At 48.8% G+C, this 13948-nt stretch overlaps 1 protein-coding gene across 1 annotated transcript; it reads left to right on the top strand.

The window, feature by feature from the left end:
• The first annotated feature begins 278 nt into the window (after window positions 1–278).
• Window positions 279–11554, top strand: Slc51a (solute carrier family 51 subunit alpha). The gene is made up of 9 exons (XM_027412850.2): window positions 279–681; window positions 1418–1512; window positions 6423–6577; window positions 7414–7487; window positions 8221–8379; window positions 9176–9287; window positions 9526–9672; window positions 10336–10441; window positions 10894–11554. The coding sequence occupies exons 1-9, from the start codon at window positions 644–646 to the stop codon at window positions 11028–11030; spliced, it is 1023 nt and encodes a 340-aa protein (XP_027268651.1). The 5' UTR covers window positions 279–643; the 3' UTR covers window positions 11031–11554.
• The last annotated feature ends 2394 nt before the right edge of the window (window positions 11555–13948 follow it).

The raw sequence follows: 13948 nt of genomic DNA on the forward strand, positions 1-13948 counted from the left end.
TCATCACTACATAGCAAGACCCTGTCTAAAATGCAGCCGTAGCCGAAGCAGCAGCAGTTACAGGCCTCCTCTGGCCTTTCTAGCCAGTCATCCCCACCACACACCAAGCAACAAACCCAGACACATTGAGGCCTCAGTCCTGAGTCTCTCATCTCCAAGGACCCAGAGCCCATGCTTCTGCCCGGATCACCCAGAGTTACTGACCAAGCGAGAACTTTGTCCCCCTCTTCTGGGCCTGGTGGGGACATTCTGTCTTGGATCCAGTGAGCACTAAAAGGCTCCTAAAGGGGGATGGAGTTTGAAGGGTTGGGGTAGTCCAGAGAAAAGCAGTGATCAAAGGCATAAAAGAGAGGTGGGCGGGACCAAGTCTAACTCATAGGGAGGAGTCGGGAGTTGGGAATCAGCACAAGAGATCAAATTCCTCCGGGGTGAACTCAGAGATAAAAGGCTGACACTGTAGGCTTGCTGAGGTAGAGACGGCAGAGACTGTCCACTTTCTTCTTAGCCCTCACCCAGCAGAACAAGGCTGTTAGTACCACAGCACGGGACAGAAATCTCCCCACTCTTCAGTACCCCCCACCCCCTGTCTGCTGGCCCTGCCTGTGCCCCCTCACCGTCAGTGTCTGCCAGGGAGACCAGAAGGATGGAGCCCGGCAGGACTCAGATAAAACTTGACCCCAGGTAAGTGAAGGCTGCAGGTATTGGGCTGGGAGCCAGTTGCTAAGAAACAACAGCAGCCCCTGCATCTTGCCCAGTTCCCTCACTGGGCTCTTTGACTTCCAGCACTCAGAACATGATAAGATTGAAAACTGCCTGCAAGTCCTCTCGGGCCTTAGGGAAACTGGGATTGGATTAGTGTGTGGCCATTTCAGGGTTGTGAATTGACTCCCTATAGGAGCAGGGAAAGATTACAGAGATGGGGGCTGCAGAAGGCACTCCTAGACATGCACAGAGCTCCTGACCAACAGTGGGCAGGCCCTCCTTGGTGCTGCTATGGGACGGCTCCTTTTCTTTTTCTTCCTTCTTTCCTTCCTTTCTTCCTCTTTCTGTCTTTCTTTTTTTCTGACAGAATCCTATCAAGTCATTATGTAGTTGAAGCTGGCCTCAATCTAAGATCCTCCTGCCTCAGACCCCCTTTCCAGTGCTGGAATTACAAGCCTACATTACCATGTCTGGCTAAGAGTCCACTCATTCTCTTAGACTCTGCTCATCCTCACTGGCCAGACTATCGCCCTGATGGAGCTGCCCATGGATAACTGGCAGCTTGTTTTACACTCTAAACTAAGCCAGTTCTCTGGGACTTCAAGGAAAATCAGACTAGCTCTTTGTACTCAGGAGTGTTTGGGGTGTATCAAACTGTCCAGTCTGCCACCCCTTCCCCAGCTGCCTGGTTCTGAACAGACTGGTGTCTCTCCAGGTACACAGCAGATCTTCTGGAGCTGCTGAAAACCAACTACAGCATCTCCTCTGCCTGCTTCTCTTACCCACCCACTGCAGCCCAGCTCCTGAGAGGTGAGTCAGGGGGCCCTGGAGGAGTTGAAAGGAGGACATGTGTGCCCCAGAGGGAAGTCAGGACAACTCAGGAAGCTGAGGAGAGCTGGTTCACATCTGGCTAACGTGAGAGGATGGCTGGCCTGGTGTTAATAATGGCTAAGGCCTCGGACAAAGTCAGTTCTACCAAGGAATCAGTGGGCCACAACGAGACATGAAAATCTAGCCCAGGAGACAAACCAGAGGCTGGGCCTCCACCCACCCCAGCTTCAGTACACATTCAAACTGGGGACACTAGGATCTAAGACATTTACTAGTGTTTCCAGCTTTTAAGATGGTCCCCATATAGTCCAAGCAAGCCCCACAGTTCCCCTGGAGTGTGTATGTACTCCCTAAGAGGGCTCACAGCTCTGCAGAGGGGTGGCCCCTGTGAGGAGTGGGTTTGGCTTGCATGAGCCTGCAAACTTTTCCTCCCAGTGTCTGCTTTTGTAAATGGAAGATGTCGGATGGAGCTGAGCTCATGTTTTCTGCCTTCAAACTACTGAGAACAAAGTGGCGTGTGTTCTTGTAGGAGGGAAGGGATCAAATAGTTTTTTTTTTTTTAAGTAATTTATAAACTTTATTTTGTGTGCATTGGTGTAAAGATGTCAGATCCCCTGGAACTGAAGTTACAAACAGTTATGAGCTGCCATGTGGGTGCTGGGGATTGAACCCTGGTCCTCTGGAAGAGCTGCCAGTGCTCTTAACCACTGAACCATCTCTCAAGTCCCAATCAAGCCAGTTTTATCTCATCTCCTACACCACCACTAACCATTTCTATGTGGGGCTCTTGGTGACTTCTTCTAAAACAGACACCTCCTAAGCAAGGGGACACTGTTATGCGCAGCGGGGAGCAGATGTGGCCAGGCCCTTGGACTAAGGATAGCTCTGTTTCAGTTGCTCTGAGCCAGAGAGTTGTCAGCTGCAGGTGTCCAGAGATGCCTGGAGACACTGTGATTAGCGACCAGCAGGTGGCTGCTGCACCCAGCTGCAAGCACCTCATATTTAGAGAGTGGAGAGGGTGGGACAAACATCACCTTACACCAGATGCCCTCAGCCCAGGAGGTATTTGGCATGTCTGCAGGTGGTCACACTGGAGGTTGCCTGCCTGCCCTTAGCATATAATGGGTAGATGTTAAGGAGGTCAGTAGACCACCCGCAGGGTACATTGGAGCCCTCCATAGTACAGCCCTCAGCAGTATAGTCCTCTGCAGTGCAACCCTCTGTAGTACAGCCCTCCTCAGGAGTCAAGTGTCAGCAGTACCCGGCCTCTGAAACCTTGCCTTGCACAGCACACTAACTCTCATAACCCCTTGCTACCACACGCGTAGGTAGGTAGAACCGCAAGGATTTGGAAACAGGTTGGCTCTCTGGGTCTCATAGTCAAGTAGGCTGCCTGGTGAGGCTAGAGCAGGAGGGACACGGGGATGGTGATAGAATGAGCCCCCAGCTCCCCACATTGGCAAGGTTGATGGTTACTAGTGGAGGAGCTTGAGGCAATTGAGAGGGCTGGGCAGGTGAGGTGGAGCCTGAATCAGGTCAAGCCTGAAGGTTGTACTTTATCCTCAAGATGGAGCCACCAGTGAGGGCTGTACAATTGGGAGGGGCTGAATGGAGCTTTCGGGACCTTTAGCCAGTAATCAGAATGGCTTGGGGGAAAGAACTTGGATGAAGCAGAGATAAAACCAAGAGGTTATTGACCCCATCGAGCAGGCCAGAACAGGTCAGCAGGGAGGAAAGAAATGGAAAATGCAGCCAACACAAAGCAGGAGCCCTGGTAAATATTTAGACAGGAGAGTGATTCCGAGTGGTGGCAGTGACCGACTGGAGACAGGAGAGGAAGGAGAATGTGGTGAATGAAACTCCCTCCAGGTTCTTTGTCTCTTAAGTGGTTAAAAGGGGCTGTTCTACAACTGTTAAAGCTTTTGACAATCAGGTGTTTTAGAGTTTGTGATATGACTCCACTTATAATCTTTAATTTTGTTTTAAATTGAACTGACCTAAACGTTTATCTAGAAGACCCAGGACGGTTTGGGGGAGGTGCAAAAGGGAAGCTGCCCATCTGCCAGCAGCAATGAGGCTTGTGTTAAGCTTGTGGCAGTTGAAGCATTGAAGTCACATGGCAAAGAGCCTGGAGGGGGAAAAACTGCAAAGCCTCAGGTCTAGAGGCAGCACGAGGCCTCCATGGGGGTCCACACAGAAAGATGCTGGGGACCAGCCTAGGAGGATGTGCACACCAGCTGCCTATCCCCCAGGAAATCGACACACAGGAAATAAACTTTAATTCAGGCAGATGAAGGACATAAACATAAAATACAAACTTTTTTATTAAGAAAATGTAAAAATTGTCTTTATGATTAGAAACAGCAAATAATTCCTTCAAATTCAAGAAAGGGCCAGTGAGATGGCTGAGCAGGTAAAAGTGTTAGCTGTCCAAGCCTGAAGACCTGAGTTGGATACCCAGGACCCATGTTAAGGGAAAAAAAAAAAGCTGATGAAGAGGCAGCCACACCTGGATATTATATAATACCTATGAATAACATATAGTACCCATGAAACCCAAACTGCCTCTCTCCTCCAGCCCAGCAGTTCTAATTCCAGGCATATGCCAGGTAAACTCTCCAGTCTGCATCTGGGAGACACACCCAAGGATGCTAACTGCAACATCAGCGTCTCATGATGAAAGCAATAAAAGTTATAAAAATAAGGTTGGGCAAAAACATTTAGAGTTTGTAAGATTCCATTTGCACAAACTATTTATTGTATATATGTATTTTAATTATTTATTATTAGTCTCATGAGACAGCATATTGCTGTGTAGTCTTGGCTGTTCTAGAACTTTCTCTGTAGACTAGGCTGGTCTTGAACTCACAGAGATCCTCCTGCCTCTGCCTCCTGAGTGCTGGGATTAAAGGCATGCTCCACCACTGCCCTGCTTAGCCCGCTTTCTTTTTTTTTTTTCAAAGATTTTACTTATTATGTATACAACATTCTGCTTCCATGTACATCTGCACACCAGATCTCATAATGGATGGCTGTGAGCCACCATGTGGTTGCTGGGAATTGAACTCAGGACCTCTGGAAGAGCAGTCAGTGCTCTTAACCTCTGAGCCATCTCTCCAGCCCCTCAGCCTGCTTTCTTATAGAAGCCAGTTTCACCAGTCCAAGGGCAGCATCCCTACAATGGGCTGGGGTCCTCCTCCCATCAATTATTAATTAAGAAATGTCCTAAAGGGTTGACCACAGTCCTATCTTATGGAGACATTTTCTCGTTGAGGTTCCCACCCCTCTGATGACTCCAGTCTATGTTGAATAGTGTGCATACTTAAAGAGCAGTTACTATTACTTGGCAACAGAACAGAGAACAGCCTGGCAGGGCCCCTGCATCAGTAGAGGAGGTAATATGAAAGTATAGGAAGATGTAAAGAATCTCCCTGAGCTGGGCAGGCCTCACCACACAGGCCGCCAGGACATGCGGGCTGAAGTCTAAGCACTGGGACAGAGAACACAGGTCCAGGAGCCAGGCAAGCAGAGGTCAGGGAGAAAAGCAGAGGCCACAGAGAAAGCCCGGGGGTGGGGGGGGGGGGGGCAGAAACAGCTCAGCATGACTGCTGGAAAGACGAAAGTGTGGGAGTGAAATCTTCAGCCCGAAGCACAGAGAAGAGCTGAAATGAAAGGGTTTTAATTAGTGGAATAATTACACACATTGATGGAGTCCAATACTCATATACAAAGTACACCGATCAAATCAGGGTGGCTAACTTCTCCAAACCTTCAAGCTCCTATTTCTACTCTTTCATAAAATGTGAACTATAGTCACCTTAGTGGACTACGGAATCCTAGATGTCCCCTACTACACAATCTCCCTCTATACACCCCTCTGCCTTCCTGCTGTGAAAGACAATGGGTCCCCCTTCCTTTAGAAAAACTCCCTTGAGTCTGGAGAATGCAGGGTGTAGTGATCCCAGTTCAGAGGCCAGGGGGAAAGCCAGAATGGGCTCCTGGGAGATGTCCAAGAAGGGAGCAGACAGGGTTTGAGCTTTGGTGTATTTGTGTGAGCACACCATCATGGCACACTGTATGCTAGTGTCAGAATATCACCTTTTTAATGGAAACACTTGTAAATGTCAGGGGCTAAGAATGGGGATAGCTCAATGGGTCAGTTACTTGCCACACAGCATTAAGGGCCTGAATTCAGATCCCCAGAGCCCACATAAAAAGCACTAGGGAAGCAGAGATAGAGGGACCCCCAGAGCTCGCTTCCCAGCAAGTCCAGTCAAATTAGTGAGCTGCAGGTTCAGTGAGAGACCCTGATCAAACAACAAGGTAAAGGACTGGTGAGACGGCTCGAAACGATGCTTTTTTTTTAAGGAGTTTTTTTATTTATTATGTATACAACATTCTGCTTCCATGTATATCTGCACACCAGAAGAGGGCACCAGATCTCATAACGGATGGTTGTGAGCCACCACGTGGTTTCTGGGAATTTAACTCAGGACCTCTGGAAGAGCAGTCTCTTAGCCTCTGAGCCATCTCTCCAGCCCTCAAAAAGATGCTTTTAACTGAGGAGAAGTTAGACTCTTTGTAGGATCAGACATGATGACACACACCTTTAATCCCAAGCACTTGAGAGCCAGGGGTAGGAGAATCTCTGGGAGCTCAAGTCTAGCCTTCTCTATATATCTGAGTTCCAGTTCCAGGCTAGCCAGGGCTATACAGTGAGACCCTGTCTTAAAACACATACACACACACACACACACACACACACACACACACACACACACACACATGCACACACACACACATGCACAAGCTTGTACTTTACTCAGTAGGCATTACTGGAGCAGCAGCTGTTCTTCAATTCATTGGCATCTATTCCCCTTCTCCTCTAGAATTGGGCCCATTGGATATTGCCCTCACCATCATCTTGACCTTTTTTACCGTGGGTTCAGTTGCCATCTTCGTGGAGGATGCTATTTATCTGTACAAGAACACCCTTTGCCCCATCAAGAAGAGGACTCTGATTTGGAGTAGCTCTGCACCTACGGTGAGGATGCTGGCACTGGTCCTGGAGATTGGGTAGGCTGACTGGAGTTCTCCTAAACTCATTTGCTCTAAAACAAACTGCCTGCCAGCACCGCGTAGCACTGGGGATGTGAACTGATCTCTGCCTGTTTGCAAGGCCAACGGCCCTATTGCAAAGGACTGCAGAGACAGAAACCCACTCAGCACCAGGCCATGCCACTCCTTTCCCCTTTACCATGGCACTGCTGTTAAAAGCGGGCCACCTTCCAATACACAGGCAATCGTTTCCACAGGGTCATGCTCAGCGTGGCCCTTCTGCTGTGGGCTTGGTTATCCTTTGTTCCCCTGTGTGTACTGAACAGTCTACCACTGAGCCACAGCTTCAGCAGCTGTAAGCCATTGCATAGGACCTCCTGCATTTAATTTATCCAGTTATTTTCCAATTGCAATTTTTATTTTTAAAAAGGATTATTATTGCTAGTGTGTGTGTGTGTGTGTGTGTGTGTGTGTGTGTGTGTGTGTATGTGTGTGTGCACATGATGGGGGAAGCATGCATGCCACAGCTCATGGTAGAGGTCGGAAGACAAATTTGTGGAGTCTGTGTTCTTGTTCCACTTAGTGGGCTCTGGGGATTGAAGTCATTGCCAGGTTTACTTGAGAAGCTCCTCTATGTGCTGAGCCATCTCACCAGTCCTTGCTTCTATTTTTGTTGGTTCCGGGTTCAGAGCCTAGGGCCCTAGCAAGTGAAGGACTAGTGCCTCAAATGCATAGGTCTGGCTTCTTTGAGCCCTCGCTACAAAAACTTGGGATGGTCTTGCTCGCCCCGCCCTAACGCGCATCCTGCTCTTCTGCAAGTAGGTGGTGTCTGCGCTCTGCTGCTTTGGTCTCTGGATCCCTCGAGCCCTCACACTCGTGGAAATGACCATAACCGCGTGAGTGTCTGGCCCCGCCCCACCACCGGGGATGAACATCCCTTTACTGTCCTTTTCTGACTCCCAAGCTTCCAGAGTCCTGTCTGTAAGCCCCATTGATAGGAATCTAGCTCTTGCCCACCTGTACTAATGTGAGACTCTTGATTCTGTTTGCGCTCAGAGAGTGCCCTTTTGGCACACTCCTCGGTCACCTGTTAGTTCCCAGAGGCCCAAATTGCCACCTTCCCAGTCCTCTGGACCCAGTTACTTCTCTGTTCCTTGTGTTATGCATCTAAAATGCCAGCCTCAGCTGGGCAGCAGTGGCATAGGCCTTTAATATGTGGGAGGCAGAGGCATGCAGATCTCTGGGTTCAAGGCCAGGCTGGTCTACAGTTAGTTCCTGGACAGCCAGGGCTACATGGAGAAACCGTGTTTTGAAAAACCAGCTATAGCCGGGCGTTGGTGGCACACGCCTTTAATCCCAGCACTCGGGAGGCAGAGGCAGGCGGATCTCTGTGAGTTCGAGGCCAGCCTGCTCTCCAGATTGAGTGCCAGGATAGGCTCCAAAAGAAACCCTGTCTCGAAAAAGCACAAACAAAAACAAAAACAAAAACCCAAGAAACAACTATAATGCCAGGCCCTTTGCTCTTTCCCTCAGCCAGTCCCACCTCTCCTGGCAGTCTTTATCTCTTTAGCTCCAGAGGGGTGCACGGTGTTGCTCCCACCCACTTGCAATCCTGCTTCTCTCTCCCAGGTTTTATGCTGTAGTCTTTTACCTGCTGATGCTGGTCATGGTGGAAGGCTTTGGTGGGAAGGACTCAGTTCTGAAGACGTTGCAGGACACCCCAATGAGGGTGCACACGGGTCCCTGCTGCTGCTGCTGCCCCTGCTGCCCACCGCTCATGCTTACCAGGTAAAGCAGAGGAGAGGAATCCCACAGGGATACGCGAGCATGAGGCTCTGTAACCCCAGTTCATGGCTCTTGAAATTAAGGCTGTATGGGACAAAGCCAATAATAAAGGTAGGCATCCCACAGCCAGAAACCACCACATTTTTTAAAAATGTGGATTAGTGTTTTACCTTGGGTTTCCAGTTCCCTGGAACTGGATGACAGCTGTAAGCTGCCATGCGGGTACTGGGAGCTGAACCTGGTTCCTCTGGAAGATAATCAGTGTTCTTAACTGCTGAGCCATTTCTCCAGCCCCAGAGGAAGAATTTGTATGATTCAGTTCACTGCCTTAATTACCTACTTTATATTTATTTATTTGTTTATTTAATTTATTGAGACAGAGTTTCTTTGTGTAGCCCTGGCTGTCCTGGAACTCTGGAGACCAGGCTGACCTTGAACTCACAGAGATCCCCCTGCCTCTGCCTCCTGAGGGCTGGGGTTAAAGATGTTTTCTATCATGCCCAGCTTGCACTGCATACTTTAGTAGCAAAGCAAAAACGGTAGTTTGGGTGCTTGCTTGCCCCTCTGCCTACTTTGAGTAATGGACTTGAAATCAATACTTTGATTTCAAAAGGCATCACCAGAGGCAAGTGTAAGGCCAGGAGGGTTCCCCGGTACCCTCAACCTACACTCTACTGTGCCTTCATCCATGAGACATTTTGTGTGGGGATGGCAGCCCAGCCTTAGGAGTCCACTGGAGAGGCTAGGCTTCTTTAGGGTGGGTGGTTTATGGATCCATGTTAACTCTCTTTCCCCTCAGGAGGAAGCTTCAGCTGCTGATGTTGGGCCCTTTCCAGTATGCCTTCTTGAAGATAATGCTGACCATAGTGGGCCTGTTTCTCATCCCTGATGGCATCTTTGACCCATCAGACGTAAGCCAGGAGAGGGCAGTAAAGTCTAAGACTTGTTGTCTTTGGGTTCTAGAACTAATATCGGAGTACCAGCAATACACAGGGCCAAAGGCAGGGTGGCCACAGGGGAGTAACAGCCCAGAGAATCCGGTGGGGAGATGGCCCAGGCTTTGGGGCTGTTGTGTCACCTTTCCCCACATGGAGGAGGAGAAGCAAAGAGAGGGTTTGCCCTCCTGACTGCTTTCTGCTCTGCCACCAGATCTCTGAGAAGAGCACAGCTCTGTGGATCAACACTTTCCTGGGCGTGTCCACGCTGTTTGCTCTCTGGTCCCTGGCCATCCTTTTCCGTCAAGCCAAGGTGCACCTGGGTGAACAGAATATGGGGTCCAAGTTTGCTCTGTTCCAGGTAACTACACCCCATAAACAGTGATTGGCAGCACAGGCCGAGTTAGGACTCACAGAGGCCTCCACCTTTGGGTTTTCTGAGAGACTTGGAACATTATCTCCCCACCCCCTGCCATTTTATCTTTCTTTTGCCTTTCTGTGCCACAAAACTCCACCAACCAGGCTTAAAACAACAGAAATGCATTGTTGCACTGATCTAGAGCCTGTAAAAAACCCAAAACCAAAATACAGGCAGGGCCATAATCTCTTTGGAACCTAGAGAACCCAACTTGCCCCTCCCATTCTGGATTTGGCCAGCAATCAATCCATGGTGGTCCTTCTGTGGCCTTCTGCTGTATCACTCCAACCTCTGCCTCCATCATCATATGGCCCTTCCCATCTGTCTGCCTCTATTTTACGTGCTAGATGCCCCTGGGTGGCTGATAGTGGCCATGAGACATGAGAGAGATAAATTTTTTTTCTCTTTTTTATGAGCAACTCTAATGAATGAAGTGGAAGCAGGGTTATAATTTGCCTGAAGATGAAAACTGCAACCATTTTCAGTAGTTTTAAATCTCAGCCCTCCATTCACTGCAGAGATTATGTATGCCTAGTCTGAGCTGGCCCCAGGACCAGGGGTGGCAGGGCCAGCCCCGCCCCCACACCTGCCTCTTCTATTCCGAAGGTTCTTGTCATCCTGACTGCCCTGCAGCCCTCCATTTTCTCCGTCTTGGCTAGTACCGGGCAGATTGCTTGCTCGCCTCCTTATTCTTCTAAAATCAGGTCTCAAGGTGAGTACTTAGGGCTCCTTTCTGTGTCACGGGTGAGACTGGGAGCAGATCAGGGGAGAGAGGACCTTGGGACAGAAGTTGGGTCAGCCTGATGTCTGCTCAGAATGTTCAGGAAGAGTCCAAGAAACCAGGCAGAGGCTCTGAGGACCCTTCCCTCTCTCATCACAGAGAACGGCAATGTCCCCAGCTTGAGGCCAGTCCTAATGGCTAAACCAGGAGGGCAGGGGTTCAGTCCTCACCATGGGACAAGAATGGGTACTGTTAAGAAGCAGACTGCCAGGTCTGATCAACTACCAGAGCAGAGTTCTGTGAAGCCTTGCTTCACACAGCAGTTTGGTATCTTAGGTCCTGGTTGGAGGTAAACTGGAGTGCCTCTTAGCTCACTTGCCAGGGCTGCTATGGCTCCCTTCTCTAACAGCATTACCTGTGTCATGTTCCCCTGAACACTGCAGTAATGAACTGTCACATGCTCATACTGGAGACCTTCCTGATGACGGTGCTGACACGGATGTACTATCGAAGGAAAGATGACAAGATTGGGTACCAGAGTTGTTCGGCACCAGACTTGGACTTGAAAATCAAAGCCTGAGAGTGGCTTGGACTATGGGAAAGACACTGTCCTCCTCAGAAGAGCATGTGATTTCTGTCCTTCCACCTTAACCAGTGCAGGCTGGCAGCTTTCATGTGACATAGGGATGAAGGTAAAGTGCAGTATGCCAAACTGTCTTGAGTTTTGCTCAGGGAAGGCACTTGAAGTTTTGTAATGAAGAGAGACTGCATTGGCACACTGCTTCTGGGGGTGCATGCCATTATTCGTCACCCTGAGGCTTCTAGGGTGCATGCCACTATTGGTCACCCTGAGGCTTCTGGGGTGCATGCCACCATTGGTCACCCTGAGGCTTGTAAGGTGCATGCCACCATTGGTCACCCTGAGGCTTCTGGGGTGCATGCCACTATTGGTCACCCTGAGGCTTCTGGGGTACATGCCACTATTGGTCACCCTGAGGCTTCTGGAGGTGCATGCCACTATTGATCACCCTGAGGCTTCTGGGGTGCATGCCACTATTGGTCACATAGAGCTTTTGCACAGCAGAATAAAGGGGAGAAGAGTAAGTGTTTTATGTATGGTTTATCTGATATAAAAAACGGAATATGGGGCTGGAGAAATGGCTCAGTGGTTAAGAGTACCGCTTGCTCTTCCAAAGGTCCTGAGTTCAATTCCTAGCAACCACGTGGTGGCTCTCAACCATCCGTTATAAGATCTGGTGCCCTCTTCTGGTGTGCAGATATACATGGAAGCAGAATGTTGTATACATAATAAAAATTAAAAAAAGGGGGGGGGGGAAATAGACCTTAGCCAGGCAAAACAGCACCAGTCTAGCTTCTAGAAGAAGCCAGGCTCTGCATGCAGTACAAGCCATCCTTTCCTTGGGTATAACAGTTGGCCATAGAAGGTCTGAGATCCCCTTGTGCCAGCTTTTTGAGTTTTCTGTAAGAAACTGCAAGTGGAACTGCTCATCAATACTGTCATGAAACTTGAACTTGAATCAGAAATCAGAACACAAATTCAAAGGAACTGAGGATACAAATAAAAGCCCCCGATACTTCAGACATTAACACATGTAAGCCTGGTCAAAACTACAGGAAATAGAAACACCAGGCAAAATCACATGTCCTTTATTTGGCTAAATGAAAAAAAGCCAAAATAACTCTGAACATATTATTAGACAGGAAAGTGACACACTGAGTTCTGAGGCAAACCCCCCATTGACTCCCACTGGTGATGGCGGTGTTCATGCCCCAGGTGACTCTTTCCAACAGTGTTTTCTGTTCGGGAGCCTTGATGCAAAACACCTAAGCATCAATTCTCATTGTTTAAAACAGCTCCTCCAAGGTGGTGGAAGGTGCTCACTTCAAACCCAGTAGAACCCAATCTGGGCCATCCAAATGTTATCCTGCCATTTCTGGTCTCTACCCCAATCTTGTACCGACAAAAAATTCTGGCAGACAGACTATATTTCTTTTTTTCCTTTTAGAAGAATTAATCTTTAATGTTATTAAAGTCCAAGAACATGTTGCACTTATTTTTTTTTCTGAAAAATAGAAGCTAGGGACCATTCTTTATCCCATGATAATCTGTCTGTGAGAGAAAACAATCATTGTTAATGACTTTGAAAAATACAACCTTTAAAAATACTTATATTGGTAAGCTTAAAAAAAATACCATTAGTTTTTAAAACATTGTTAAGGAAGCTTCCTTTGAACCCCGTGTGGGTTCAGTTTCGGCACATGTATGCTGACAGAGATCTAGAAGCTATGGCTTTAGGGGTAAAACCAAAGCAGGGAAACAGAACTGATTTGAGAAGGGATTGAAAAGTTGATAAGGGAACAGATCTCAAAGACAACAGGCTACGTGAGTGACAAAGCACTGGGAAGAGCCACTGTGGAGGGTTATTCCAGATGGCTGGCCAGATGTGTGGCCACCAGTGAGAGTTAACTACGGTGCTGCTGAGAAAAGTGACCAGAAACGGTCTCTCCGGCTCTCTTCTTCGGGATTTTCAGCCTTCCTCAAGTCTGCAAAGGGTCTTTGGCATAACTCTCAGAGCAGCTGCTGCGGGCACTAGTGATCCATTTCTACTTTCTCTATGTGGCAACCTCTACTCTCTATTCTCCAGCCAAGCATACGAAAAGAGCAATGTTCCTGTCCAGCCCACATCCAGGTTGGCTTCTGTACTGGCCTCTTCTTAGTACCAGCTAGAAGACTCCTATCTGCAAGCCACTTCCAAACAACTTAAGGTTATCCCATCCTTGCCACCGGACCCTTCCATGCTGCCTGCTTTCTTACATGGCCTGGGGTGGGGGGGGGAGCTCCACAGCTGAGGCTGCACAAGATGAGGTTCGGATTACAGTCAGACACAACATCCAGATGCTCAACCGCACTTAACTAGGTACAAGTGGCCACAGTGCAGCATCCCAACAGCACCTTTTTCTAGCACCTAGGAGCACACTGACCCTCAAGTACCTAACATGCTGCCACACCCTCATGCCTGTTATCTGAGAATATGAGTTAGGAGACATGAAAGAAGGGGGGGGGGGCGTTCCGAGAACAGGAGCATAGGCTAGTCTAGCTAAGGTACACATCTTGTCAGCCACTAGGCTCTGATGTTTGAGACCCTTTCCATCACCAGAGCGCTAGCTTGGGCGACATGCACTGAGAGAACAAGCAGGTGAGTGGCAGCAGTGACGTCATCACCTTTGTATACCTAGGAGAATAAGGCAGAGAGAGACGGATCCCCAAAGAGAAGACCAAAGTGGAACAGTTAAAATGAGCTATGCAGCACTACCTAACATGAGAAAGCACTAATTTCAACAGCTTTGAGAGAGGGTTCCAGGTCAAGGCCATATGGATCCTATCTGACAGCACTTCGTGAGGAGTTAGGGAGTTTCCACAGGCCATCGGACACCAAGTAGTGCCTCTTTGATCCTCTCCTCTGCTCTGCCTGCCTG

The sequence above is a fragment of the Cricetulus griseus genome, chromosome 4 (genome assembly GCF_003668045.3).
Source record: "Cricetulus griseus strain 17A/GY chromosome 4, alternate assembly CriGri-PICRH-1.0, whole genome shotgun sequence".
NCBI classification, from domain to species: domain Eukaryota; kingdom Metazoa; phylum Chordata; class Mammalia; order Rodentia; family Cricetidae; genus Cricetulus; species Cricetulus griseus.

What these genes read in the sequence shown, in the direction of transcription:
- Slc51a (XM_027412850.2), top strand. Translation starts at nt 644, where the DNA reads ATGGAGCCCGGCAGGACTCAGATAAAACTTGACCCCAG. An exon ending in GGAGTAGCTCTGCACCTACG is followed by an intron (nt 6,578 to 7,413) that starts GTGAGGATGCTG and finishes TTCTGCAAGTAG; the next exon opens with GTGGTGTCTGCGCTCTGCTG. An exon ending in CCAAGTTTGCTCTGTTCCAG is followed by an intron (nt 9,673 to 10,335) that starts GTAACTACACCC and finishes TCTATTCCGAAG; the next exon opens with GTTCTTGTCATCCTGACTGC.